Source organism: Megascapheus bottae, chromosome 28 (genome assembly GCF_031878675.1).
Source record: "Megascapheus bottae isolate mThoBot1 chromosome 28, mThoBot2.hap1, whole genome shotgun sequence".
Classification (NCBI taxonomy): Eukaryota; Metazoa; Chordata; class Mammalia; order Rodentia; family Geomyidae; genus Megascapheus; species Megascapheus bottae.
Window position 1 is genome coordinate 17,671,053 of NC_143536.1, and position 27,974 is coordinate 17,699,026.

A 27,974-nucleotide genomic window follows, 5' to 3' on the forward strand; every position below is an offset into this window, starting at 1 on the left:
GGCGGAGAGGCATGCCCTTGAAAGGCCCTGGCCTCTCCCTTTCCCTCTTTCCCTGCCTCCCAACTGCCCCAAAGTGAGTCATTTCCCAGTTGTGTTTTCACCAGTTATTCTGCTTTGCCAAAGACCCAAAACAACAGAGCCCCCAAAGTAACCATGGACCAAAGCCTCTGAAATGTGACTGAAAGTAAACCTTTCTTCCTTATAAGTTATCTATCTTGTGTATTTTGCCACAGTAGTAGGAAGTTGACTAACACAGGGAGCCAGTAATCACAGCCTGCGTATCCCACGAGGCACTGGGATAGGAGTAAGAACAAAGTAATGGGCTTAGTTCCTTAAGCCTTAAAGCCTCAGTTTCTTCATCTAAAAAGGACATGGTAAGTCCTTTCCCATACATGTGTGTGAAGATTAAATGACAGGGTGGCAAATACCAAGTTCTTGGTATACAGTAAGTATCCGGAAAATGTTGAAATTATTACATGGTAGCCAAGCATTCCAGATTAGATCATAAACTCACAGGGTAGAAACTGTATGGGCATTTGGGATAGAATTAAAGACTGTACTTTCCTTCATTGTTCTCATCTATACTCTCTTGATTTTCAGCAGAGCCAAGATAGGTCTGCTGAGGACTTTTAACACAGTAAGGAAGTGACAGGCTCAAACACAATAAGAAGGATCGTGAATAATTCAACGCATAGTGAGTGGTCTCAAAGGTGGAATTCTGAAATTCTCATGTCTTGAAACACTGAGAGGTATTGACATACAGAGAATACAGAGAGTGATATGAAGATCAGTGGAGAGTCTGGCTCCATAACTCCTCCATATATATATATATATATAATATAATTTGTGAGTCTAGGCTCTGTACCTGACCATTCTTGCCCAAGGCTAGCACTTTACCACTTGAGTCACAGCTCCCCTTCTAGTTCTTTTTGTGGTTAAAGATAAAAGTCTTATGGACTTTCTTGCTGGGGCTAGCTTCAAACCACAATCCTCAGATCTCAGCCTCTTGAGTAGCTAGTATTACAGACATGAGCCACCAGCACCTGGCTGGCTCTGCATTTTTATGGAATAAATTCTTTAGCCTAGTCTTCACCCTCTCATCTCACGTTTTGCCCGGGGACTCTTTCCCTTGGAGGTCAGATAGCCTTTGGGCTTGCTTCTAGTTCTTTCTCATTGTCCACATAAGGCATTTTTTACTTCCACTAGGAACACCTGTGGTCATGACACTCCCTGCCACACCTCCAGGTGGACATGAGGACATATTTCAATGCTGCTTTGCTCTAGGTCTCCTAGGAGGACTTCCATGATTTGCCTCCAAAGACAACTCTGAGTATGTACATGTCGGTGCCTGTGTGCACATCTACAACTGAAATATGACTGACAAAAGAGTTACTTCGACAGAGTAAATAATAGAGGTTTAATTCCTCTTATTTCTAGAATTACAGGAATCAAACCTGACTTAAGAATTCAGATTTTGCTGGTGACAAACTAACATCTGCCCAAGAAATGCAGCCTCCCTACTAAGGCCACCAGAATAGTGCCCTGGTTCTCTATCTCAATGCAAGCGCTTAATTTCACAGCATCCTCACTGCGACTAAAAGAGCCAATGTGTCTTGTAAAGTATACAGCACAACCCCGATAGACAGAAAACACTTCATAAATGTTAGCTGTCAGGCCAGGAGTATGGCCTAGTGTAGAGTGTTTGTCTAACGTTCATGGAGCCCTGGGTTCAAGTTCTTGGTACCATATACACAGAGAAAACTGGAAGTAGTGCTGTGGTTCAGGTAGTAGAGTGCTAGCCTTGAGAAAGCTCAAGGACAGTGCTCAGGCCCTGAGTTCAAACCCCAGAACTGGCAAAAAATAATAATTAAAAAAAGCTGTCAACATTTTGTTTGTGAGACTGTTTCACTTTTCACATAATGAAGGTTACCACCATTCTTGAAACTCTGGGTACAACCTGATGAGAGTAGGGAAAAGACAAATAGTGCTGGTACTACTGGTTATAGTGTGTGTGTGTAATATTGATATTGGGGCTTGAACTTAGTACCTTGTAAGATCCCTTTACTTTTTTTGGTCAAGTCTTGAATTCTGCTACTTGAGCCACACCACTACTTCTGGCTTTTTGATGGTTGATTTGAAATAACAGTCTCTCAGATCTGTCTGCCAGGGTTGGCTTTGAAACTGGATTTTCAGATTTCAGACTCCTGAGTTGTTAGGATTATGGGCATGAGCTCTCAGCCCCAGTATAATTATCTATTGAAAATAAAAATGAAGATCTTCAATCCTTATGTCACGTTGTACACAAAAGTTGAGTTGAAAGCTAAAACAGACATTTAGCAGTAAATCTTTGGAATATTAGAATAAAAACACGTCTTTGAGTATAAAAATATAAATCATAAAAACAAAATTGAATGACAAATTGAAGTTTACAAAAGTAAAATTCTCTTCTCATGAGCACTTAAGAAAAATTTAAAAGGCAAACTAAAACTGATGGAAAATGCTTGTAATACATGTGCCAATAAAGTATTGTGACCCCAAAATATATTAAAAATAATTACAAGGGCCAGGTATTTGGCCTAGTGGTAGAGTGCTTGCCTAGCATGCATGAAGATCTGGATTCAATTCCTCGGCACCACATATATAGAAAAGCCGGAAGTGGTGCTGTGGCTCACGTGGTAGAGCACTAGCCTTGAGGAAAAGCCCAAGTAAAGTGCTCAGGCCCTGAGTTCAGTCCCCAGGACTGGGGAAAAAAAGCCAATTATTCAAGGATAGTCTGAATTAAGATTTAATGTTGAGACTCCAGGAGGCAGCACAGGAAAGGCCTCCTATCTGTTCTCAAAATGAGTTGAACAGCCTGATTACATAGCCAGAAAAGGGTTGTGACGAAACTGTCTGCCCCATTATGGCAAGTCCCCTACAATGTCATCTATCACAGATCTTTTGCTGGGTCATCAGGTGAAGGAGTAGATGCTGTGGTGACAAAAGTACAGTGCAAAATATTGGCTGGGGCAAGTGCCTTCAGGAGTTAGACTCGTGCTTTGAGTGCTGCCTGGCTGGCAGACCTGTGCTCAAGGCAGAGGGTCTAGCAACTGGCAGGCAGTTAAATCTCCCCTGTCCCCAACACATCTTAGCACAAAGGAAAATAAACTTTCAAAGGACTGCGTACAAAGGCTTCTCAGTAATAGTACTTTAGTGCTCTAAACATGTTCCAATGTCCCAATAGAGGAATGTTTCATTACATCTGTTTTGCTAGTGTGAATGCAAAATGCTACATATTTTAACTTACAGAGGTAAATTTGTGTTTATTATGAAGCCTAATGATTCATTTATCTGAAAAGCTATAGACTGAATGTTTATCTGTCTCCCTCCATATATTGAAATCTAATCTCCTTGTTAATATTCATGATACCGTAATAAAAATCATTCATTGTAAGACACAGATAAATGTAGAGCTAGGAAGTTATGAAGTACTTATGCCTATCTGGAATAAACACTTTCTCAAAGACTTGGGGTGTGTGTGTGTGTGTGTGTGTGTGTGTGTGTGTGTGTGTGTGTACATGCGTGCACATGCCTAAATTGGGGCTTGAACTCAGGGCATTTGAATCAGGCTTCTATTTCTGACTTTTTAGTGATTAACTGCAAGATAAGTCTCAGGCATTTATCTTCCCAGGCTATTTTCAAACCTTAGGATTATAAATGTGAGCCACTGGCACCCAGATTTTTTGGTTGGTTATGTGGGGCTTGAACTCTGGGCCTGGGCATTGTCCCTTAGCTCTTCAGCTCAAGACTAGCACTCTACCACTTGAGCTATAGCGCAACTTCCAGTTTTCTGGTGGTTAACTGGAGATAAGAGTCTCTCAGACTTTCATGCCCAGGCTGGAACCTCGACCTCAGATCTCAGCCTTCTGAGTGGCTAGGTGTGAGCCACCAGCGCCTGCCTTTCCCCCACCCACCCAGGGCTGAGGACCCAACTCAGGGCCTTGCACTTTAGAGGCAAGGGCTCTTCTGCTGAGCTAAATCCCCAACCCCTGTCTCGCTTTTAAAAAAATGTTTAATCAACATATTGACCAATTAGGTAAATGCTAGTGGCCAAACTGATTAAAATGATCTTCTATCTTACTGTGCTTATCTCATGTCTATTTTAAATGGACTGTTTTTGAAACTCCATGGAAGCAAAACTCTCCATTTTCCTGTTCATTCAACTTTTGTCATTTGAAGGTCACGTATACTGGCTTCTCATTAGCTTTGGTTAATTCACATAGTAAGGTTCTACTTCTTAATTCTTCTTGACAGAATTTCCTCCAGGATTTTCTAAAGGCCTGCTGTGGTTTGAGTAAATAGTCTTTAAAGGTCATGTGTTAAATCTGAGTCCCAGGGCCAGGAGTTTGGTCTACTGGTAGAGTGCTTTCCTAGTATGCGTGAAGACCCAGGTTTGACTCCTTGGTACCACATATATAGGAAAGCTGGAGGTGATGTTGTGGCATAAGTGGTAGAATGCTAGCCTTGAGGAAAACCAAAGGACACTGCCGAGGCTCTGAGTTCAAGCCCTAGGACTGGGAGCAAGTGGACTTTTAAGACATAGAGCCCAGTGGGAGAAAGTTGGATCATTGAGTGTCTCGTTGAAGGGGATATTGAGCCCCTTGGCCCTTCCTGTGTCCTCTTCTTGTTTCTTGGCCACAGTTATATGAGCAACTACTCTACCAGATTTTCTCCTATTATTATGTCCTGCTACCCCCCAGACAAAAGACAATGGGGCCACACTACCATACTCTATAATATTTTTATTTTTATATTTATTGAAAAGGTGATGAGCAAGAGGTTTACAGTTACATAGTTCAGGGAATGAGTACATTTTTGTTCATTGTTATCCCATCCCTCCTTTTCTCTTGCTTACCCCTCCCCCATTTCCCTCCCTCCTAAGTTGTAAAGGTTCAAATCCAACATAAAGTCAAGCACATACTCTGAAATCTTTATTGATTTGTCTCCAGTATTTTGTCACAGTAATGAAAAGCCTATTAGGTTTTTTTCATTTTGTATACACACAATTCTTTGTACTCTTAACATATATGTACAGATTTCTGTAGCATCTTTGACACTCCTTAAATCTGTAACTTTAGACAAGATACCCTGGACAAAACACTTTCCTTTTTCCTTTAAAAATGTCTCACTGCCTAGACTTGATAGAACTCATAATTTATTATGACACAAGTACTCTCACAACAATCTCTGTTGTTTTCAAATATCATTATTCTTTGAAGAGTGCTTATTATTGGCTTGATACTCAACATAGTGGTATTTGGAGACAAGGTCTCTGGGATGTGATAAGTTTATGAAGACTTCTGCCTTCTTGAATAGGATTAGTGCCCTTAGAAAGGACAGACCTGTGAGAATCTTCCTCATCCTTATAGTCATGTGAAGTTATCGGAAGAAGAGGACTATGTATGAACCAGGAAGTGGTTCCTCACTTGGAAGATTCACATATAGAATAAGGAATTATAACAGATTTTTGTGGGAGTCATGGGATTGAACTCGGCCTGGGCACTGACCCAGAGCTCTTTAGCTCAAGGCTACCACTCTACCCCTTGAGCCATAGCGCCATTTCCCATTTTCTGGAGGTTAATTGGAGATAAGAGCCTCAAGTCCTTTTGTGCCCGGGCTGGCTTTGAACCTTGATCCTCAGATCTCAGCCTCCTGAGTAGCTAGGATTACAGGCATGAGTCACAGCGCCCGGCTTATAATAGATTTTTTTCTGTGGGTCACAGGGCTTGAACTCAGCATGGGCACTGTCCCTGAGATTTTCAGCTCAAGACTACCACCCTGGGCGTGGGCATTGTCCCTGAGCTCTTCAACCCAAGGCTGGTGATTAATTATGACTATCAGACTTTCCTTCCCAGGCTGGCTTTGAACAGAGATTCTCAGATCTCTCAGCATTCTGAGTAGCTAGGATTACAGGTGTAAGCCACTGACACCTGGCTATAATTGTTTCTATTGGTTTTCTGTCAGTTATTTGTAGATGGGGAGCACCAAGTGGTCCTACACCCTATCTGTCTCCCACCAATTGCCAAGCACCCAGTATCACATCTGCACATAATGGGTGCCCAATAAACACTTGCTAAAGGCAGGAGAAAATGAATGCAAGCAGCAAAGTAAAGGGCAACCAGTTTAGGCTCCTGGCCACAGCTTTGCAATTAGAGCTCTGTCGATTGGATGACCTCCAGACCAGTCCACCTGGGGCTTCCAGGCTGATGGGCGAAGTTGAGTCTCTGCAACTCTTTGGAGATCTCTAGGAAGGTTTTGCCTTTGGTCTCAGGGAGGAACAAGCCTGTGTAGATGGCCCCACAGATACAGACACAGATGAAAGGAACATAGACAAAGTGGGACAAGCCTTCCTGTGGGTTAAAAGAGAAACCAAGACCTGGATGTGATCCTCTAGAGTTCTTGATGTCAGGCCCAAGACAAGTTGATTGTGAGAAGGGACTTGTCCCCTTGGTTCACCTAAGGTTCCCTCCCCCTACCCACAGCCTCCCTGGAGGGAAGCCTCCCTTGAGGCCTCACACTGACCAGACCTGAAGCAAGGCCCCCATTGCAGGGAGAGGTGGACCTACCATGATGAATGGGAATGCCAGCCCAACCAAGAAGAGCATGATCCACAGGAGCGACCCACAGATCATGTAGGCGGCAGGCCTGGCTTGCTGGTCAAACAGCTCTGTGGCCAGGATTCCTGTTACTCCAGCTGTAAGGGATGAGGACAAGGGCTGCCAACTGGGGCTCTCGACCTTACTTCTTCACCTAGTCCAAGTTAATTCACATGAGGACCTTGAGTGTCCTCTTCTAGCTACTGTTCCCCAAAGCCTTAAGCACAGGGGGGCTCCAGGGTCCCCAGAGAACCTTATATTCACATCCACACATCAATCATCCAGGTATCCATCATTTCTACAGCCAGGCCCGGAGTGGCCTAGGTTTACTCACCAGGACCAATACCAAAACTGAGGATGAAGGCAAAGATGCAGGACATGGCCAGGTAGGGCATCCAAGGGAAGAAACTCTACACAGATTGGATAGGGTTGAGGTGAATACAAGCCTGGCCCAGCCTTTCCCTCCCCTGACCCCCAGGTACCTGCAGGCACAGGGCAGCTGTGAAGATGCTTCCCCAGCAGGTCATCAAGCAGTATCCTGTAATCAGCAGCACCCGCCGTCCCGCACTCTCAATCACCACACACTGCAACAGAAAGAAGCCACTCAGGAACGACCCACAAACCAGGCCATGGTGTGGGGTCAGGCAATGGGGAAGCTGGGGATTTAGGGATATTTTGTTGCTTCAAGAGATAACAATTTATGGGCCAGGAGTCTGGCCTACTTGGTATCACATACCCGCAAAAAGCTGGAAGTGGTGCTGTGACTCAGGGGTAGAGTGCTAGCTTTGAGAAAGCTCAAGGACACTGCCCAGGCCCTGAGTTCAAGCCCCAGGACTGGCAAAATAAATATAAAAATAAGGGGCCGTGAGCGTAGCCTAGTGGTAGAGTACTCACCTAGCATGCATGAAGTCCTGGGTTCAATTCCTTGGTACCACATGCACAGAAAAAGCCAGAAGTGACACTGTGGCTCAAGTGGCAGAGCCCTAGCCTTGAGCAAAAAGTGTCCAAGGACAGTACCCAGGCCCAGTGTTCAAGCCCCAGGACTGGCAATAAATAAATAAAATAAAGATAGCAATTTCATTAACTTCTCAAATGACTCTGATCAATCAGTTACTCCATTTCATGTAGTTATCTCTTTCAAAATGGTGATGTGTCTCCATCCCCCAAAGAACAACAACACAGTAGGTGTTTAATAAATGCTCAACCAATGATTCAAATTTTTAACAACATGGACAGGGTTGGAAAAGCGCCTACTGCAAAGAACTGCAATCCTAGGGGCATCAGCAATCTGAGGGTCCCTTCCCAGCAGGGCTGACAGAGAGAGTGGCGCCCAGATTCAGACTCACACTAACAACAGCTGTGAGCAGCTCGCAGCTCCCAGTTCCAATGATGGCGTACTGAACCTTCTCCTCCGGCACTCCTGCCTCGCGGAACACGGAGGAGGCATACGCGTACACCTGATAGTGGACGCAGTGATGTACAGTTCTGAGACCAGTCTCTTCAACCTCCCATGGCCCCCAGCTACTTCAGCCCAACAGGTGTAGACCAGGACAAGGATCTCACCGAATCGTTGCCACAAAGCTCCATAGCACTGCCCAGCACTACGAGGCTGGTCACCTGCCTCCGCAAGGTGGGATCCTGGAAAAGTTCCCATGGGCTCTGAGCACGATGACCCTGGCAGGCAGCATGCTCCTCCTGCAGCTCCTCCAGCTCCCCTGCCACATCTCCTGTGCCCCGCAGGCGTTTCAGAGCTGAGATGGAGGAGATGGGTGTTCCTCTTTGGTTCTTCAATTAAACCCTTCACTCCCACCCTCCCCCTCCCTCTCTCCCCACATAGAAAATGCACATCACTGGCCAGGAGGGATCACTACTACACTGCTGGTGGGAGTGCAAACTCGTTCAACCACTATGGAAAGCAGTGTGGCAGTGCCTCAAAAGGCTAAACATAGAGCTCCCCTATGACCCAGCAATTCCACTACTAGGCATTTACCCAATCGTCCAGAAACAAGGGCATACTAAATCCACCAGCACAACCATGTTCATTGCAGCACTATTTACCATAACAAAGATATGGAACCAACCCAGATGTCCCTCAGTTGATGAGTGGATCAACAAGATGTGGTATTTATACACAATGGAATTCTATGCTGCTGTCAGAAAGAATGACATCGCCCCATGTGTAAGGAAATGGAAAGACTTAGAAAAAGCCAGACTCAAGGAACATAAGCTCAATGGTTTCTCTCATTTGTCCTAGTCAGTAGAAACCTTGGGCTCTCCTAGCAGAGATTTACAATAGAACAAAATGTAGATACATAAGGCCATATAGAATGATATTATATGAAAGGACCTCCAGGATATAGAAACAAAAGCCATATAATGAGTGACTGTTGTCCTTAATGTACTATGTTATCTCTCATCTCTTTTGCTGTCCCTTGGTTATCTCATATTGTTACAGTATTTCTCCTGGTTATCTGATATATTGTATATATGCGTATTTGGTTATTTGAAATTGGATAGGGAAGGGGGGAAAACAGGATGAGGGGCTGGGTAGGGGGAGGGAAATGGGGACCAAGACACGAGAAAGGGTATCAATGTATGTGAAGTAATGCACCTTCTATCTGATGAATATAATGTAACCCTTCTATTAATTACAATAAAAATATATGAAAAAAGAAAATTCACATCACTTAAAAAAAAGAAAGTTATATTAAATCTAAAATCTTCTGTGTTCTGTGTCCCCAACTTTCTATAGGCAAGAAACAGGCTGAGCGACTGGCTTGATCCAATGCTCTTTTCACTAAGTGTTAAGGAAGATCTTAGGGGGAAAAAAAAGAAAAAAGAAAAAGGGGCTGAGAGTTTGGTCTACTGGTAGAGTGCTTGCCTAGCATGCACGAAGACCCAGGTTCAATTCCTCAGTACCATATACATAGAAAAAAGCCAGAAGTGGTGCTGTGGCTCAAGTGGTAGAGCTCTAGCCTTGAGAAAGCCCAAGGACAGTGCTCAGACCCTGAGTTCAAGGCCTAGGACTAGCAGAAAAAAAAAGAAAGAAAACACAGCCCAGACGTCCCTCCCAGGGGGCAGAGCCAGGGCTTAGAACATTCCTTCATTGCAAGGCAGGGGGACCTGGCAATGTGTTCCCAGGGACAGGATAGAATTGTTATAGATCAATGACTTGTCTCTGTCATCTCCTTTATTTGAAACCACACCATTAATTCTGGTTGCATTATCCCACTTTTACCATTGTATGCTAAGTTCAGGAAGGGGAAAGATCTGTGTTTTTAAACCCCAGGTCTCTGGTTCAAGTAGGTACAGACTTGATGTGACCCCAGAACTTTAAGACTGATGCCATGCCTGGAAACACAGTTTTCACAGGCAGAGACATCCATAACATAATGGTGAAGAAGACATTCCTCAGCTCTGGTCCTCACTCCTCCCTCAATCTACACCTCCTGCCACAGGAGAAGATGTGCCATAAACATTTTCCAGCCTCTTGGCTTTGGGTTTGTCAGCATATTTCCCGTTGGCCAGTTGGAGGCTAAAGGTTTAGGGGAATTTTCCCTGTGCCTTGAAATTTGTTTCCTTGTGTCTCTCTCATTATAACACTAAAAAGCATTACTAGGTTAAGCCATTGGAACTGTGAGCAAGAGGATTCATGGGTAGAACTGAACTGTTACACAATCCACACCAATCTTGATTAGCCGTAATTCTTGACACCATGAGTCAGCTCAGCTGAGAGCAGAATTGGGCTAGTGAGCAAATCAATGAGCAACATATGGTGTAAATGATTGTGATTTTAAGCCAGAGACTTTTCCCCCCTAATTGTTCTTTGGTTATCTTCACTGTAGCCATGTTAACTTATAAAACAACCATCACCCAGTTGGCTTTGAGCAGGAGAGGCTTATAGTGGTGTTTCATTGGGAATATACTCGTGGCTCTTTCTCTGTTACCATCCTGGGTTCCTTGGATGGAAGGGGGTGGGCCCACTCATCTCACTGCACTACAATTCAGGACACCTCCTTGATAAAGAGCTTTCAAGGTACCTTATAAAGTGATTGTGAAGTTGGAGCACAAAGAGAAAGGCAACTTTTCCTTAATAAATCCAAAGAAATGAAGCCATATGCTCTAATGAGCTGCTTTCCTGGATCAAGGGTGGCCTGGGACCCAACAGGACTTACCTTCCAGGCAGGCATTTGTGTCTCCACAGTCAATGAGGAGGTACCGTGGGCTCTCAGGGAGCAGGGGTAGGGTGGTGAGTTGCAGTACCCCAGGTACCAGACAACTGGCCAGCAGCAAAGGCCAGGCCTGTGGGCCACCTAGAAACTCCCTGGGGAGTCAGAAGATAGACCAGATAATCTCTGTCACAGCTCTGCCCACCTTCTCCCTTCTCCCTCACTTGCCTGCTAATCTACTTGCAGGGTATTGCATTGCCCATTGCTTCTGCCTAGCTAGCTGGGATGTGGACATCTCCTAATGTTCCTTCTACCTAGGAAGGAACAAAGAGAGGGCAATGTCTTTGCACCACCTCAAACGTAGCAACTCTTTCCCCAAGAGTCTTAAGTTTTGCCCTCTTCCCTCCCCCTTTCCCACCCCACCTGGGATGACTATTGCATACTCTCCTTCCAAAGCCAAAATCTTCTCTGTCAAGACCCACTCTCTGCTTCCTGCTCTGGAAAGGATGGCAAAAAAGTGAGCCACACTGAGGTATGGTTGACCAATATGCGTGTGTGTACGTGTGTGTGTGTGTGTGTGTGTGTGTGTGTGTGTGTATCAGACACATGAATGTGTTCAGAACTTCAATGCCTTTTATGCAAAGAAGCACAGGGACTTTGGGGTGAAGAATGGTTTTTTATTGGCTTCCCTGAAACCATTCAATGCATAGAAGAGCTTACCTGAGTCCAACCGCCTGCCCCACCACAATGCCAAGGGCTGTGAAGATGGCTGAGGTCATGGCCGCCGCTCCTCGGAGCTCCTTGGGGGCACTTTCTCCCAGGTACATGGGCTGAATGTTCATGCTCACACCTGAACACATGCACAGCAAAGATCACTTAGTCGCCAGAAGGGACATGTACCTGCTCACTGTCTTCCCAGGCTCATCCAGCATCACCCAGGGCTATTCTTCAGGACTTTGGGGACAGGAGTGTACTTGTGAAACAGCTTCCACCCTGCTCCCTCACCCCAGCCTCCAGGCTGCAGGCGCATGGAATCTCTCTAGGTGTGAAGGTTTCTACAATGCTTTTTTTTTTTTTACAGTCTTGTGGCTTGAACTCAGGGCTTGAGCACTGTCTTTGTGTTTTCTCAAGGCTAGAGCTCTACCACTTGAGCCACAGCATTTTTTCTTTGTATGTGGTACTGAGGAATTGAACCCAGGTCTTCGTGCATGGTAGGCAAGCATTCTATCACTAGGCCAAACTCCCAGCCCCAGGTTACTACAGTAGTCTGAGCATTGAATATCCCTCAAAAGGCCATGCATAGTGCTATTGTGAGATGCTATGGATCTTTGTTTTTCCTCATCTTTTAGTTTGAGCTCTTGGCCAGGGCTCTGTCCCTGAGCTTCTTTTGCTGAAGGCTAGCACTCTACCACTTGAGCCATAGCCCACTTTCAGCTTTTTCTGAGCAGTTATTAGATAGAGTCTCACTGGGGGAGGGAGGGAAAGTGGGAGAAAAGTGTGGGAGGGGGTAACAATGTTCAAGAATAAATGTACTAACTACCTTACATATGTAACTCTAACCCCTCTGTACATTACCGTGACAATAAAATTTTTAAAAAGAAAAGAAAATGAATAATACAATTTTGGGGGGAGGGGGTCAGGAGGGAAAACTTGTAGTAAACAAAGGAAGAGGTGACACTATTCAAAAAGAAATGTACTCACTACCTGACTTATGTAACTGTAACCCTCTGTACATCATCTTTACGATTAAAAAAAAATGCACGACCTGGCCAAAAAAAAAAAAAGTCTCACTGACTTCCTGTGCAAACAGCTAGCTTCAAACCATGCTCCTCAGATCTCATCCTTCTGAGTAGCTAGGGTGACATGCATGAGCCTGGCGCCAGCTGTTGCTGTGGATCTTTAGGAAGTATACCTTTATGGGATGTCCTTACATCACTGGGGACATGACCTTACACAAAACTGTGGAACCCCACAGTCTCTTCCTCTTCCTCTTTCTCCCTGACTTATGAACAAGGCTGTTTCATCCACATGTGATATGTTGCCCTTACCTAAAGCAAAGGGTCCACTCCATTGACTAGAACATTCAGAACCAGAATCTAAAAATACCCTTTTCTCACTATACATTAATTGCCTCAGACATGGCATTGCAGTGATGGAAAACAAATGCAGCCTCTGAGAGGGGTAAGTGGTGGGGAGAAAGGAAAAAGCATGTCCTGGATTTCCACCCTGCACTTTGACCACTACCTCATCTTACCCCAGCTTTCCTAGGAATATACCCAGCACATATACAGCCAGTGAAAAAATAGGCTTGGATGCATGCCTATTACTCACTCTTCATGGTGACAAGTGACAAAAGCTAGGAGGCTACATATCTGAGCACTACATGCAGGGAATGAGACGCTCAGACCCTTTCTTGGGCTGCAATCAGAAACCATCTCCCATCGACCTCTGGCTCCCTTTCCACATATTGGGCAGAGAGAGCTGAGAGGAAGGTGGCTGTGCTGATGGTGAAGGAGACTCAGGGGTATCTTGCTCTTCCTCCCAGCATCTAGGTAAGGATTGCTTGTTTTCACTGAGTATTCAGGGCATGGCAAAACCTGACTTGGTTTGTTTTCCCTAGATGGTAGATTTTGTTTCATTTGTCAGTTCTGGGGCTTGAATTCAGGGCTGGGCATGGTCCCTGAGCTTCTTTTGTTCAAGGCTAGCACTTGTGGCACAGCACCACTTCCAGCTTTTTCTGAATAGTTTAGTGGAGATAAGAGTCTCATGGACTTTTCTGCCTAGGCTGGATTCAAACCATGATCCTCAGATCTCAACCTCCTGAATAGCTAGGATTACAGGAATGAGCCTCCAGTACTTAGCTGCTCTTAGTGACACATTTCCAGTGGATAGAATTTGGACAAACTAATGGTGTGCAAAGCATATAAACTAATGGTGTAAAAAGCATATAAACTAATGGTGTAAAAAGACAGAGCTCCTTCTTGCTCCACCTTTTCCCCTCTTCTTCTCCCTCTCTATTTACTCTAGAGAAAGCTAGCTGCCATAAATCCTCATAGAAGCCCCAGTTGATAGGCCTGAGGCCTCCCGTTAACAGAATGTTAGGAGCCCTTGGAAGAAATTCTCTGTCCTCAGTCACAGCTTGAGATGATGATAGCTCTACCTAAACAGCTTGAGCACACCCTGGTGACAGATCTCAAATCAGAGCCACCTGGTTAACACATCCCTTGTGAAATGTAGGCTGTTTTAAGGTTCTGAATGGGAGGGTTGTAATAAAGTAGAAAATCTAGGCTGTAGAAATAGCAGGGACTCAAGACATGACTTGATAATTATAAAAATATTCACTTAAACACAACTATACTAAAAAATTCTCTTCCCTCATGTGATGAAAACCCAGAAACAGGGAGTTCCTAACATACTCCTTTATATACTGGCTGTCATAAAATTCATGCTTAGAGTATTTCTCAAACATCTGCCTTACTGTTAATGTAGGTCTGAGAATTTTTTTCCTCATTTGTGTGTGTGTGTGTGTGTGTGTGTGTGTGTGTGTGTGTGTGTGTGAATGATATTGGGGCTTGAACTCAGGACCTTAGTACTATTCTTTTAGCTTATTCACCCACGGCTGGCACTTTACTACTTGAGCCACAGCTTTACGTCCAACTTTTCGCTAATTAATTGAAAACAAGAGTCTCACACCTTCCTGCCTGGCTGATTTCAAACTATGATCCTCAGATCTCAGCCTCCTGAGTAGCTAGGGGGTACCTGGTTTCCCTCATTTTTGTACAACTTTTGTTTTTCATCTTTCTGTCTCTTTGGTAAATGTCTATGGTTACATGATTCTTTTAAGATATGCCATATTGTTTTGTAAAACAGATGGGCATGAGTGAGTGATAAATTAATAAAGAAGGGGGAAAAAAGGAAGAGGAGAAAAAAAGGGAATTAAGGACAGAATTGAAACGGAGAGGCACAATGAAGTACCTGCATTGACTCCTATGAGCAGTCTTCCCAGCATGATCATCTCATAGCAGCGTGCTTTGCGGCTGAAGCCGAACATGAAGGCTGCAGCTACCACAAAGATGTTATTCATCAGGAGGGACTTCTTCCTTAGGGGTCATGAACACAGACAAGAAAGGATCTGGTAAGTCATGAAGGGGGACCTCCTCCTCCAGGCATAGTGGGGTGTAGGCATGTGTCTGTGTGTCTGTACATGCAGGAGTGCACGTGTGTGCTTCAACTGGTTCCAGGAAAGTAATGTAATAAATCAAAATGACCACTAGGTGGTGCAACTAAACTCACTTGTGTATCTGGGCATATACTCCCATTCGCCTCCCTAGACTACTCCCAAATTAGTTTTTGCCTGAGTACCAGCATGAAATCATGGGATTTTTTTTTTCTTGCTTTCTTTTATCCTTCAAAGTAACCACTGTTCCTATATCAAACTCCTCTGGAAAATGAAGAAAGTAATATACAATTTCTCAGACTCAAAACCTAAAGAGTAGACACATGGGAAGCCAAGTGCAGTTCCCTCATTGTATATAGACACAACTCAGAACCAATGTTGCAATGTCTTAGCCCATTAACAAGGTGGGGATGTGAAAAATGTTGCCTGTTTCACCATGGTGAAATACTAGCTCCTGATAGCTTAGAAATGCTGTAATCAGGTCATCAAAAAGAGCTTGTTGTATTGGCAGAAAAACAAAGTATGTTCTGTCCAAAGTCATCACCACATCAGCAAAGGGATATGAATCAAAGCATAGGTCTCCTGAGCCTATGGTATAGAAAATGGCAGTAGAGTCAGGCACCTATGAGACACGCCTATAATTCTATCTACTCAGGAGGATAAGATCTTAGGATTACAGTTCAGGGCCAGCCTAGACAGGACATTAGGTGAGACTCTTATCTCTAATTAATCACCAAAAAGCCAGAAGCAGAGTTTTAGCTCAAGTGGCAGAGTGCTAGTCTTGGGCAAAAAAGCTCAGGGACAGCATCTAGGCCTTGAGTTCTAGTTCCAGAACCAGTGCTCACATGTGCACACACACACACACACACACACACACACACACACACACACATGCGCGCACGTGCGCCACTTTCAGGCATTTTAACTGAAAAATATAATCATATACTATACTGGTTTTAATAACCTGACAAATCAGGAAATTTGAAAAATTGGCAGCTCTGAATGGAATGCAAGGTTCAAGCCAAGTTTAAAGAAGTTTGCATCTTGACTCAGATCTAAGCGATTGTTGTGAAATCTCCCCCACAAGCCTATGTATTGAATCCTTAATATCCAGCTAGAAGCGCTAGTTTATAGAAACTTTAAGAGTAAGGCCTAGCTTGAGAAAGTAGGAACATGCATTTTGGGGCTGTATCCTGAGAGCTTTCTCTCTGTGTCTGTCTGTCTGTCTGTCTGTCTGTCTCTCTCTCTCTCTCTCTCTCTCTCTCTCTCTCTCTCTCTCTCTCTCTTTCTTTCTCTTATCTTTCTCTCCTCTCCTTTTGTTCCTTGGCCACTAAGATGTGAGTTTCTCTGTTCCACCACATTCTTCTCACCATGATACACTAAAATCTTGGAAATCATGAGTCAAACAAATCCTTAAATTGGTGTGTCAGGTATTTTGTCACTGTGGGAAATAAACAGCCGACTGTGGACATTTAGGTGGCTTGGTACTTGTGATGAGCTGGGTACAATTTGATACTCCCCTGCTGGAGTTGGGTGTGCCTGGCTGCACACCATCCCTGAACAGAAATTGAAGTGTCACATGAATAGCTCACTTAACCAGTAATGCTCAAAAGAGATTGAATATAGACAGAATTTTATATGTATGTGTGCCGTGTGTGTGTGTGTGTGTGTGTGTGTGTGTGTGTGTGTGCGTGTGTGCGCGCACACACACACATATGCATGTCAGTACTGGAGCTTGAACTCAAGGCCTCATGTTCTCACTTAGCTTTTTTGCTCAAGACTAGCAATTTACCACTTGAGCCACAGCTCTGCTACTGGCTTCTTGTTGGTTAATTGGAGGTAATAGTCTCCAGTCACATGGGCTGGCTTCAAACTTCAAACCTCAGGTTTCAGCCTTCTAAATAGCTAAGATTACAGGGATGAGTTACTGGCACCTGGCTACAGACAGATTTTTTTTTTTTTGCCAGTCTTGGGGCTTGAATTCAGAGGCTGGGCACTGCCTTTGAGCTTTCTTAAGGCCAGTATTCTACCACTTGAGCCACAGCACCACTTCCGGCTTTTTTTTTTTTTTCTGTGTATGTGTACTGAGGAATCCAATCCCAGGCTTCATGCATGTTAGATGAACACTCTACCAATAGGCTACGCTCCCGGCCCCAGACAGAACGTTGAACATGGATTTTGTCCCTTTTTCAAAGGACTTAGTTAAACCAAATTTTAGACAAAGTAAGATGTGAAGCTTATTTCCAAAGAAGTATAAAGAAAGGGTAAGTAGATGGATCATTCAGAACTGGCCCAGAACCTAAAAACAGATGTATCGCTATTTCTGCTTACTGGAGCCCCTGGTCAGTGCTGAAAGCTTCCTCACTGACAAAAGGACCCTTGCTGTGGACAGGTCATGGTATTCAGCTATGTTTATTAGCTAAGCAAGTTTGCTCAATTCATTTATAAAGAAGCCAGAATAACCCAGGAGTGGTCGCTCATGCCTGTAATCTGAACTATTCAGGAATCTGAGATCTGAGGATTGCCATTTGCAGCCAGCTCAGGCAGAAAAGTTGGCGAGATTCTTCTCTCCAATTAAACAGTTGCTAGGTTACAGACATGTGTCACTGGCACCTGAATTTGTATTCTTGTTATTTATTTTTTTGGCCAGTCTTGGGCTTGAGCTGAGGGGCTGAGCACTGTCCTTGAGCTTTCTCAAGGCTAGCACTCTACCACCTGAGCCACAGTACCACTTCTGGCTTTTTCTATGTATGTAGTACCAAGGAATTGAACCTGGGTCTTTGTGCATGCTAGACAAGCACTCTACCACTAGGCTAAACTCCTGGCCCTGGATTCTGGTTCTTAACAAAGATGTTGGAGACAGAATGTAGCTAAAGCCGGGTATGGTGAAAGTCCCCTTCCCTAGAAGAATCCTTTATATAAAAACCTCAGCACTTTCTTAGTTCATATCCTTCTCAGGGACTGACTTTAAGAACTTTCATAAGGGCCAGGAGTTTGGCCTAGTGGTAGAGTGCTTGCCTAGTATGCATGAAGACCTGGGTTCGATTCCTCAGTACCACATACATAGAAAAAGCCAGAAATGGTGCTGTGGCTCAAGTGACAGAGTTCTAGCCTTGAGCAAAATGTGTCCAAGGACAGTGTCCAGGCCCTGAGTTCAAACCCCAGGACTGGCAAAAAAAAAAAAAGTTCTATTTTCCTGACATATGCAATTGTAACTCATCTGTTTTTAGCATTTTCAAATAAAAATAAAAACAAGCTTTTTCCTAACATCCTTTCCATTATCGTTATCATCATCATCATCATCATCATCATTCATCATCATCATCATCATCATAATCATTATCATCAGTCATGGGGCTTTAACTCTGGGCATAGGCACTGTCCTTGAGCCTTTTTGAACAAGGCTAGTACTTTGCCACTTGGAGCCACAGTTCCATTTCCAGTTTTTTGGTAATTAATTAAAGGTAAGAGTCTCACAGACTTTCCTGAGAAATTATATATTAGTTTTTTTCATTTTCCAGAGGAGTTTGGTATAGGAACAATGGTTAATTTGAAGGATATGATGTTAGTTGTTTTCAACCCAAGAACCACATCAGATTCATGGAGAGAAAGTGAGACCCAGAGAGAGAACATTTGCTTAAGGTTAAATGTCACTTGTGGGCAGACAAGGAATTAGCGGAAATTCTACATCATTGCTCAAAACTCTTTCCTCCACTAAGTGTCCTTGAAAGTGTGACTCTTGCTAGATGAGCAAATCCCAAAACATGTGGTACCCACATACAAAAGAATTTTACACAGCCATTAGAAAGAATAAAATAATGTCATTTGCAGGGAAATGAATGGAAAGAACAAATCATGTTAAGTAAGCCAACCTCAGAGAGACATGTGGCACATGTCCACTCTGACATGTAGAAGTTAGATCTAAAATGCACTGGGGTATGACAAATTGTGCAGCATTCTAGATGCTCATACACAGTGAGACCAAATGAGGTTACTCATAGGAGAGAATCAGAATCACAAATGTGTAATGCTTAAGCATATCTTCATATTTATATGGAATAATATACATACTGAAAACTAACTCCAAGATAGGAAACTTCCTTTAGCTTTTGATGAGTCTTGTCTTCTTTACCTTGTAGATGGTGTATTCACATGTGTATCTTTGGGGTGGGGGAGGGCACAGAACTGGAGTGAAAAGGGGTGGAAACATGCAGCAATGGAACTCACTGGACATTGATGAAAATGAACTAGTGGAGAGAGGAGGGGAGGGTCTGGGAAGAAATGGAACAGAAGACACTATACAAAAGGAAATGTACTTGTTACCTGCCTCACATAACTGTAGCTCCCCTGTATGTCACCTCTATAATAAAGTAAATTTAAAAAATAAAAATATGGGGGCCGGGGGTTTGGCCTAGTGGTGGAATGCTTGCCTAGCATGCACGAAGACCGGGTTCGATTCCTTGGTACCACATACATAAAAAAAAAAAGCCAGAAATGGTGCTGAGGCTCAAGTGGTAGAGCTCTAGCCTTGAGAAAAAGTCCAAGGATAGTGCTCAGGCCCTGAGCTCAAGCCCAGGACTGGCAAAAAAATAAAAATATGGGCTAGGATTTTGCTCAGTGGCAAAGTGCTTGCCTAGCAAGAGTCCTGGGTTCAATCGCCAGTACCAAAAAAGAAAGGACAAAAAATATAGTTAAAAAATTAAAAATAAATAAAAAGATGACTCTTGGGGGTGAGTCAGTAGGACATGGAGAAATGACCTGGGCCTGAAGTTGGTTTGGGTACCCTCTTCTCCTATATTCTTAGCTTTCAGACTGCATGCCTGCATCAAAGGGCATTTAGGGGGCACACAGAAAGTACTTACCTTCCTAGCCTGATGGCCATGAGTCCTGCAAGCAGTGCTCCAAAGAGGCCCCCCAAAGGGTACAGAGACACAATGAATGACCACATGAGAAGAATCAGGTGATTAGGCGGTGGCTTGCCACTTCTTGCCTGCCAAGTTTCATTGATGAATTCTTGAATGTGCTGTGGACAGAGATACCAGTTACTCTCCTGGAGATGGGAAAGGGGAATAGTGTTGGGTACAAGGAACGGTGCTGGACAAGAGAGGCCTTCCTCTCACAGGTGGGGAGGAGTAATAAAACCACAGCACTGTAGTAAAGATCCTTCAGGCTGCTTGGCCAACTAGAACATCCTGATTATGGAGGGATGGATGTTCTAAACCAATTGCCAAAATTATCTTAGGCTATCCTTAGTCCCTTTGAAGGGTCATTTATTGTCAGCCTCTAAATCTACCTTAACATCCTTTTGTTTTCCATAAAACAATTGAGATGCATCAGGAATTTTGACATACCTCAAGCCTCCACCAATTGGAAAGCTAAGAATGTCATAAAGACATTTTCACATCCAATAGGGTTTTCTTGATTTGCTACAGCCCGCCTATCTGATGACCCCACGATATTCTCTTCTGTGACTATAAAAATTTGTGTAATCTTTTTCATTATAAAACATGCCATTAGGTCCTCATTATTTTGCTCATTGTTAAAGTTAGGCTGTGAGAGGTGAAATGAGTCATTTCAGCCTCAGGTACAGGGCTGGGCTCCATGGAGTCCCACCCTCCAGAGCTACTCCTCTTTCAGTTCTGTGAGTGAAAAGAAATAGTTTGGAAAGATTTACAAGGGAAAGTCCTTAGAGAAGAATGGCCAGTCTTAGGCCTTCCAAAAAGATGGGGTGGGTAGACAGCGGAGGGTTCAGTGTTGCACTAGCTCTCTTCTGTCCTAACCAGCTCAGGGTGAATCTGGTGATGATTGCCCTTTTGCCCAATGAGTGAAGAAAAGGCCAGATTACAAGCAAGGGAGCCACAGCTCTGTTCTACGACCTGGTTGCTATAGTTCTCCCCACTCCTGGGGGCTTCTCATGGTTCCTAGCAATGTGGGTAAACGTTTAGCCTCCTTTTTTTTTTTTTTTTTGTCAATTGGGAGAGTTCAAACTCTGGGCCTGATGGGTCCCTGAGCTCTTCAGCTCAAGGCTAGTGCTCTACCACTTTGAGCCATAATACAACTTCAGATTTACCGGTGATTAACTGGAGATAAGAGTCTCATGGACTTTTCCAAAGACCGGGCTGACTTTGAACTGTGATCCTTAGATCTCAGCTTCCTGTGTAGTTAGGATTACAGGCAAGAGCCTGTGAGCACCTGGTTTAGCCTTCTTATGTAAGCAATTTAGAGGTGAACTTCTTTCACTGGGACTGAAAGATTATCTTTCCCACAGAAACTCAGTAAATATAGAACAGGCCAGCCCAGTGTCAGGACTCAAAAATGACTCAGACACAGAGTAGGAGAAATGACACAGGAACAAAACTGCCAATTCTTCCTCTCAGTGGAAGAAACGGATTGGAGAAACAACTGTATCATGGGCATTTGGGGAATGAAATCTAAGTTGCTTTGTTATTTGGGTTAAAGAGATGAAAACAAGAGGCAGAGGGAGAGTTCTGGTCCCACAAAAAAGTCTTAGACTTCAGGTAGATGAGTCTGTCTGTATCCTTTGGCATCAAAGAGAAACACAGAATGTTTCTGGGCTAGAAAGTGCCTTAGCAAACCTGAGGGATCAAGAAGGGAAAAAGCTAGTTGAATGGTAGTGGTTTATACCTGAGATTTGAGGATCTTGGTTCTAAGCCCAGCCTAGAAAGATAAATCTTGAAATTCTTATCTCTAATTTAACCTGAGGGGGGGGGAGCTATGAGTGGAGGTGTGGCTCAGTTGGTAGAGTGCCAGCCTTGATTGTATAGATTCTACAGGAATCTCCCTTGGGTGGAAAAAAAGTATAAGAACACAAGGCCCTGAGTTCAAGCCCTAGTACTAATCCACATGTGCATGAGCACTCCTATGCCCGCATCCAATTCTCAAAGGATCAAGCGAGACTCCCTATCATTGAGACACGTGAGATCAGGGATGCAGCAGGACACAGGATGCAGAGCCCCATTGAAGCATCCAGGGGCCTGTAGAGTATGCCAGCGGGAGCACTAAGACAGGACCCACTCAGACAGTAAGAGCAGGCACTGAAGGTACGTACCAAAGTTGGGGCATTGATGATAGAGAGATTGTATCCAAACTGAAAAGTTCCACCGATGCCAGCTGCACAGACGGTCAGGAGCAACACCTTGTTCTGAGCCTGAGGAGACAGATGAGTGACTCAGAGTGACCAATGTCACCCCCTACCTCCCTCCCTGGCAAGATCTACAGAATCACAGTTTCTCGACTGATCTGTATCAGGCAACAGTGTCTCTACTTTATACCAAGATCACACAGGTTACAAGGCAGGCAGACAGCAAGGGAATGCTCTGAATCCGGATTGTCTCTACCTTCCCCTGTCCTCCCCCTCCCTCTCCTCCTTCCACCATTTTTCTGAGACAGAAAGCAATTTCTGGCCCTCTCTGCTGGGCTAATCTGCACATGGGGGTGTCTGTTGTAGTTCAGGAAACCAATCCTCTGAGCTGGAAATCCAGTGGAGTAAAGTTCTGACTCTAGCAGCACAAGAGCTCCCAAGGCCCAGTGACTTTTGCCAGGGAAATTTTTTTTTTTGCCATCTCTGGGGCTTGTTCTCAGGGCCTCAGCACTGTCCTTGGACACTGTTTTTGCTCAAGGCTAGTGCTCTTCCACTTGAGCCACAGCACTACTTCTAGCTTTTTCTGTGTATCAAGGAAATGAACCCAGGGCTTCATGCATGCTAGGCCAGCACTCTATCACAAGGCTATGCTCCTGGCCTTAGAAGAGCATTCTATTTTTTTTTGTGGGTCTTGGGGCCTGAACTCTGGGCCTGGGCACTGTCCCTGAGCTTTTCAGCTCCAGGCTATCGCCCTATCCCTAGGCCTGGGTGTTGTACCTGAGCTCTTCAGGTCAAGGCTAACACCCTACCCCTGGGCCACAGCCCCACTCCCCATTTTCCAAAGATTAATAGGAGATAAGAGTCTCACATTCTTTAGTGTCTGGGCTGGTTTTGAACTGTGATCCTCAGATCTCAGCCTCTTGAGTAGCTAGGATTACAGGCGTGAGCCACTATGCCCAGGCAGAGGAATATTCTTGATCAACATTTCTGGGCTTTTAGGACTCTGGCTGAGCCTCCTTTTTACCTCCCACCAGCCTGGTCTGCAATGAAGTGAAGGGAAGGCACTACATGTACTTGGGTGCCAGAGGCTCACATCTGTAATCCTAGATACTTAAGAGGCTGCGATCTGAGCATCATGCTTTGAAGCCACTCTGGGCAGTGAAGTCCATGAGACTTTTACCTCCAATAAACTACCAAAAAAAAAACCCAACCCTAGAAATAGAGATGTGACTCAAGTGTTAGAGTGCCAGCCTTAAGCAAAAAAGTTAGGCAAGAATAACAAGCCTTGTTATAGTCCCTGTACAAAGAAAGAGGGGGGTGAAGAAGGGAGAGGAAAGAGAGAGAAAAAGGAAAGGAAGGTGGGAAAGGAAAGGAAAGATAAGAAAGAAAAGGGGCACTTCTTGCCTCTCCATATGCAGGAACTTGAAGGGCATGTTGAGTAAAGAACACAGGGTGGTAGGGCCTGGCACCCTGGGCCAGTTCTGCTCTGACTCCCTCATACTTCCACAGACACATCTTCGCCTGGACTTGGAGATAATAATGCCTATCTCTAGGCAGGATATAAAGGATACTTGTTACAATAAAAAACAGCTTTTCATGCTAGGGTAAACCCCCTTAGAGACAGGGAGACAAATTCCCAACTCATTTAGTCTTAGAGCTCTGATATTCTGTTGCATTTTAATATTTTATTGTTATTATAAAAGTGATGCATAGAGAGGTTACAGTTACAAAAGTCAGGTAAAGAGTACATTTCTTTTTGGACAATGTCATCCCATCCCTCACTCACTCCCAGTTTTCCCCTCTCATCCCTATACATTTTTTTTTTTTGGCCAGTTCTGGGGCTTGAACTCAGGGCCTGACCACTGTCCTTGGACTTTCTCAAGACCACCGCTCTATCACTTGAGCCATGGCACCACTTCTGGCTTTTTTTTTCTATGTATGTAGTACTGAGGAACCGAACCCGGGTCTTCGTGCATGCTAGGCAAGCACTCTACCACTAGGCCAAACTCCAGGCCTCATTCCTATAGTTTTTTTCCCCAAGGATTCACAATATTATATCTATGTTTCCCCTGATTTTTTTTTTTGCTACTACTGGAGCTTGAACTCAGGGCCTAGGCACTGCCCTTGAGCTTTCTCCAGCCTAGCACTCTACCACTTGAGCCACAGCACCTCTTTGAGCTTTTTTTCTGTATGTGGTACCAAAGAATCAAACTCAGGGCTTCATGCATGCTAGACAAGCATTTTACCACTAGGCCACACCCCCAGCCCTGCCCCTTGATTTTGAATTACAATATAATATGCTCGGAGCTGGTAGTTGAGCTCAGTAGTGAAGCCCTTATTTAATGTGCATTAGGAGGCCTTGTTCGTGTGTCCCTATGTGTGCACATTCGTGTGCACACACACGCACAGCGATGCTCATCATGGTGGGGTTTACTTGTGTTTTATTTTGTAGGTGGTGGTGATGGGCCATTGTTCCCATGGATATGAGAGTTCCCCTAAGACAGCAGAAGTGTGAAAAGCAGTTCTGAGCCCATGTGGCAGGAGATGCCAACAGGTCTCCAAGGTTGCAGGAAATTATTTAGTTCAATGAGAATTCGCACACGGATCACCTAGAACCATGCTTGATCAAGGTAAGTACTCATGTCATCCCTGAGTTCAATCCCCAGTATGGCACAAAAACAAATAGGCAGATAGATAAACATTCAGCTATTTCCTATGATGGTGATAATTCAGTGTACAAATATTTACTCCCCCTTATCATGGGCAACACATCTACTGTTTTGGGTGCTTTGGCTGTAACAGTGTGCAAGAAACAAAAGCTGTGATCCTGGGGTACTTTCTTTCCATCAAAGGAACAAGCTGTGGCACAATTTTCAAGCTGGTGCTAGGAAGACATAAAATGGGAAAGAGGGAGAGGGACAGAGTAGTGTTTTAAGTGGGATGACCAGGAAATGGGAAGGTGACATTAGCATAAAGACGTGAAGGAGGTTTTGGAATGTGCCACACATCTATCTGATGGAAGCTAGTCCAGGAAAGTCTGTGAGACTCATCTGCAATTAACCAGCAGAATGTCTGAAGTAGAGCTGTGAGTCTGGTGGCAGAGTGGCAGCCTTCAGTGAAAAGCTACGGGACAGTGCCCAGGCCCTGAATTCAAGCCCTGGTACCACACACACACACACACACACACGACAGTTTTGCACACTGGACACCATTGTTAAGGCTTCAAGCATGGCTGCCCCCTGTGTAGTTTATGAGGCCCCACAATTTCTTATCAGAAAGGCTGGACCGGGTAAATTTTGAATTCTAGAATTTTCCAACTCGTAGGAGGGTGTCTTTCCTGCAGGAAGAGGAACCTGCAGGGGCCGGGGTAGATCGCATCAACCCTTAGCCTCCTCTGGCCGACAGTAGACAAAGGGCAGGAAAACTGCCAGAGTGGGCGAGAGCGCCTAGTTAAGTGCAGAGCATGCGCAGTGGGCTTTCGGGAGGCGTAGACGCAGAGCCAGTGACTGACGCGCAAGCGCAGTGGTTAGGACTCGGAAAGAGCCGAGGGCTAGCGCGACGCTTAGCGGTAGCCTTGGCGATTCAGGCGCAAGCGCACTGGCGCACAGGAAAGCTAGCCAGCCGGCTAAGCCCCAGGTTCCAGCGCTCGCCCAATCAGAGCCATTCCCATGGGTTACCTGCGTCCTTGGGCTTAAGGGTAGTTCCGCCTCGTCTTCCCCGCCGCCGTTTCCGCCGCGTTGAGGCTGGAAGCCGCTCACGCCTGGCTCCCGAGGGCCGAGCCCGGAGCACATCTCTGGAGACGGGAGTGCGCTCCGGGGTGAGTGAGATCACCCGGGCGCCGCTCCCGCAGTCCGGCCCGCGGGCTCCCGCACGCCCCGCGCGGCGCGCCCCCGAGGCCCAGCCAGACATTCCCACCCCCGGGGTCCCCAGACCCCGTCTCTGCGGGCCCCTGCGCGGCTCCAGCCCAGGGATTTACCCCGGCCTGGAGCGCTGCGAAGGCAGAGCCCTAGGTTCCCCGGCCCCCGCCCCCGTCCTTCCCCAGAGGAGGGGCACATTAGGAGGGACAGCAAACCCACCGGTCTCGAGCGTTGTCACCCACAGGCCCCGGGTGGAGCCGCCGCCAGGCGGGCAGGCACGCTCACAAGTGCAGAATCGCACACCGCTGGGGGCGGGATTTAAAACATTTTTATTTTTTTTTAAAATTCTTCCGGACTTCTCAGGTCCTGCGTGAAACCTGGAGGCTGGACAAAGGCTAAGATGCCTTTTGTGTGTAGAAGAAAGGGAACTGATGGCGAGCTGTCAGTTCATCTGACCTAAGAATGATGCAGCAGAATCAGCCTGCAAGCCTTCGTTAGCTTGTACTTGGTCTCTGTTGGATTTTTGCTGTTCTGAACTTTTAGTACTTTATACAAGTATCATGCTTTTTAATTTTGTGCCGGTCCTGTGGTTTAAACTCAGGACGTGGGCGCTGTAAGGTTTTTTGTGTTCAGGATGGCGCTCTGCCATTTTTTGCCACAGCTCCACATCTGGCTTTTTGGGTGATTAATTGGAGATTGCATACTGGCTTTGAACCTCAGTTCTCAGGGATCAGCCTCTTGAGTAGCTAGGATTACAGGCGTGAGCCACCAGCACCCAGCCTTAATTTATTTTTATTTATTTATTTTTGCCAGTCCTGATGACCGAACTCAGGGCCTGAGCGCTGTCCTTGGGTTTTCATCAAGGCTAGGAAAAGCACAGCAAATAAATGATAACACTTGTCATAAATTGGTATTTTATTACATGCTTTTTCTGCATCTGTCTTTTTTTTTTCCTTCCATACTAGGACTTGAACTCATGACCTAGCTTTTTTGCTCAAGGCTTTGTGCTACCACTTGAGCCACAACTCTTACTTCTGGCTTTTTGATGGTTAATCAGAGTTAAGAGTCTTGTGTACTTTCCTGCCCCAGCTGGTTTCAAGTCAGATTTTACCCTTCTAAGTAGTTAGGGTTATGGGTGTGAGTCACTGGTGTCCAGCTTTTTTCTGCATCTCTTGAAATGACTTATGGATATTTTATTTTTTTATTTATTTTATTTTATTTATTTATTTTTTTTGCCAGTCCTGGGCTTGTGCTCAGGGCTTGAGTACTGTCCTTGGACTTTCTCAAGACTAGCACTCTTACCACCTGAGCCTCAGCACCACTTCTGTCTTTTTGCTACGTATGTGGTACCGAGGAATCAAACCTGGGTCTTCATGCATGCTAGGCAAGCACTCTACCACTAGGCCAAACTCCCGGCCCCGACTTATGGTTATTTTAATTAGATTATTAGCTCAGTTGTATCAGTAGACTTTCTCACTGTAAATATCCTTAAATTCTTGGGGTGTATACAACTTGTCTGTGATACTGTTTTTCTTTTGTTAAAGACTGATAAAATGTACATGTTTAAAATCGTTATACAAAGAAGTTACAGTTACACAAGACAGGTAAACAATACATTTCTTTTTCTTTTCTTTTTTGCCAGTCCTGAGGCTTGAACTCAGGGCCTGGGCATTGTCCTTGATCTTTTTCCAGGCTAGTTCTCTACGGAGCCACAGCACCACTTCCTGCTTTTTCTGTGTATGTGGTGTTGAGGAATTGAACCCAGGGCTTCATGCATGCTAGGCAAGCACTCTACTAGTAGGACACACTCCCAATCCTTATTCATATTGTTATTGTGGCTACAAATACATTCTTGGTTTTGTCTGCATATATTTCATTTAGCAAGTTTTTTTTTCTTTCAAGACAGCTATTGCCATTTCTTCCTTTAATAAGGGGGCATGATAGACTAATAAATTATACTGTGACGACTGATGTAGGCAAAAATAAACAACTCCTAGCTCACTCCATCCACAAAAATTATTCCAGATCTGCACA

At 44.8% G+C, this 27,974-nt stretch overlaps 1 protein-coding gene across 1 annotated transcript; it reads right to left on the reverse strand.

Moving 5' to 3' along the window:
- Window positions 1-5,821: 5,821 nt before the first annotated feature.
- Window positions 5,822-26,257, reverse strand: Slc2a11 (solute carrier family 2 member 11). The gene is made up of 13 exons (XM_090320703.1): window positions 26,160-26,257; window positions 25,761-25,876; window positions 22,051-22,149; window positions 19,844-20,004; window positions 14,780-14,904; window positions 11,525-11,654; window positions 10,811-10,959; window positions 8,199-8,386; window positions 7,982-8,092; window positions 7,118-7,219; window positions 6,970-7,045; window positions 6,606-6,733; window positions 5,822-6,389 (listed from the first exon to the last, which is right to left on the reverse strand). Exons 2-13 carry the CDS (start codon window positions 25,872-25,874, stop codon window positions 6,189-6,191), a joined length of 1,584 nt encoding a protein of 527 aa, XP_090176829.1. The 5' UTR covers window positions 25,875-25,876; window positions 26,160-26,257; the 3' UTR covers window positions 5,822-6,188.
- Window positions 26,258-27,974: the final 1,717 nt, after the last annotated feature.

Excerpts from the sequence above, each read along its gene's own strand:
- Slc2a11 (XM_090320703.1), bottom strand. The coding sequence starts at position 25,874 with ATGTGCTCCGGGCTCGGCCCTCGGGAGCCAGGCGTGAGCGGCTTCCAG. Across the intron at positions 20,005-22,050 it reads TCATCAATGCCCCAACTTTG|CACATTCAAGAATTCATCAA; the intron begins GTACGTACCTTC and ends CTCTGTCCACAG. Across the intron at positions 8,387-10,810 it reads CACAAATGCCTGCCTGGAAG|CTCTGAAACGCCTGCGGGGC; the intron begins GTAAGTCCTGTT and ends CCTCCATCTCAG.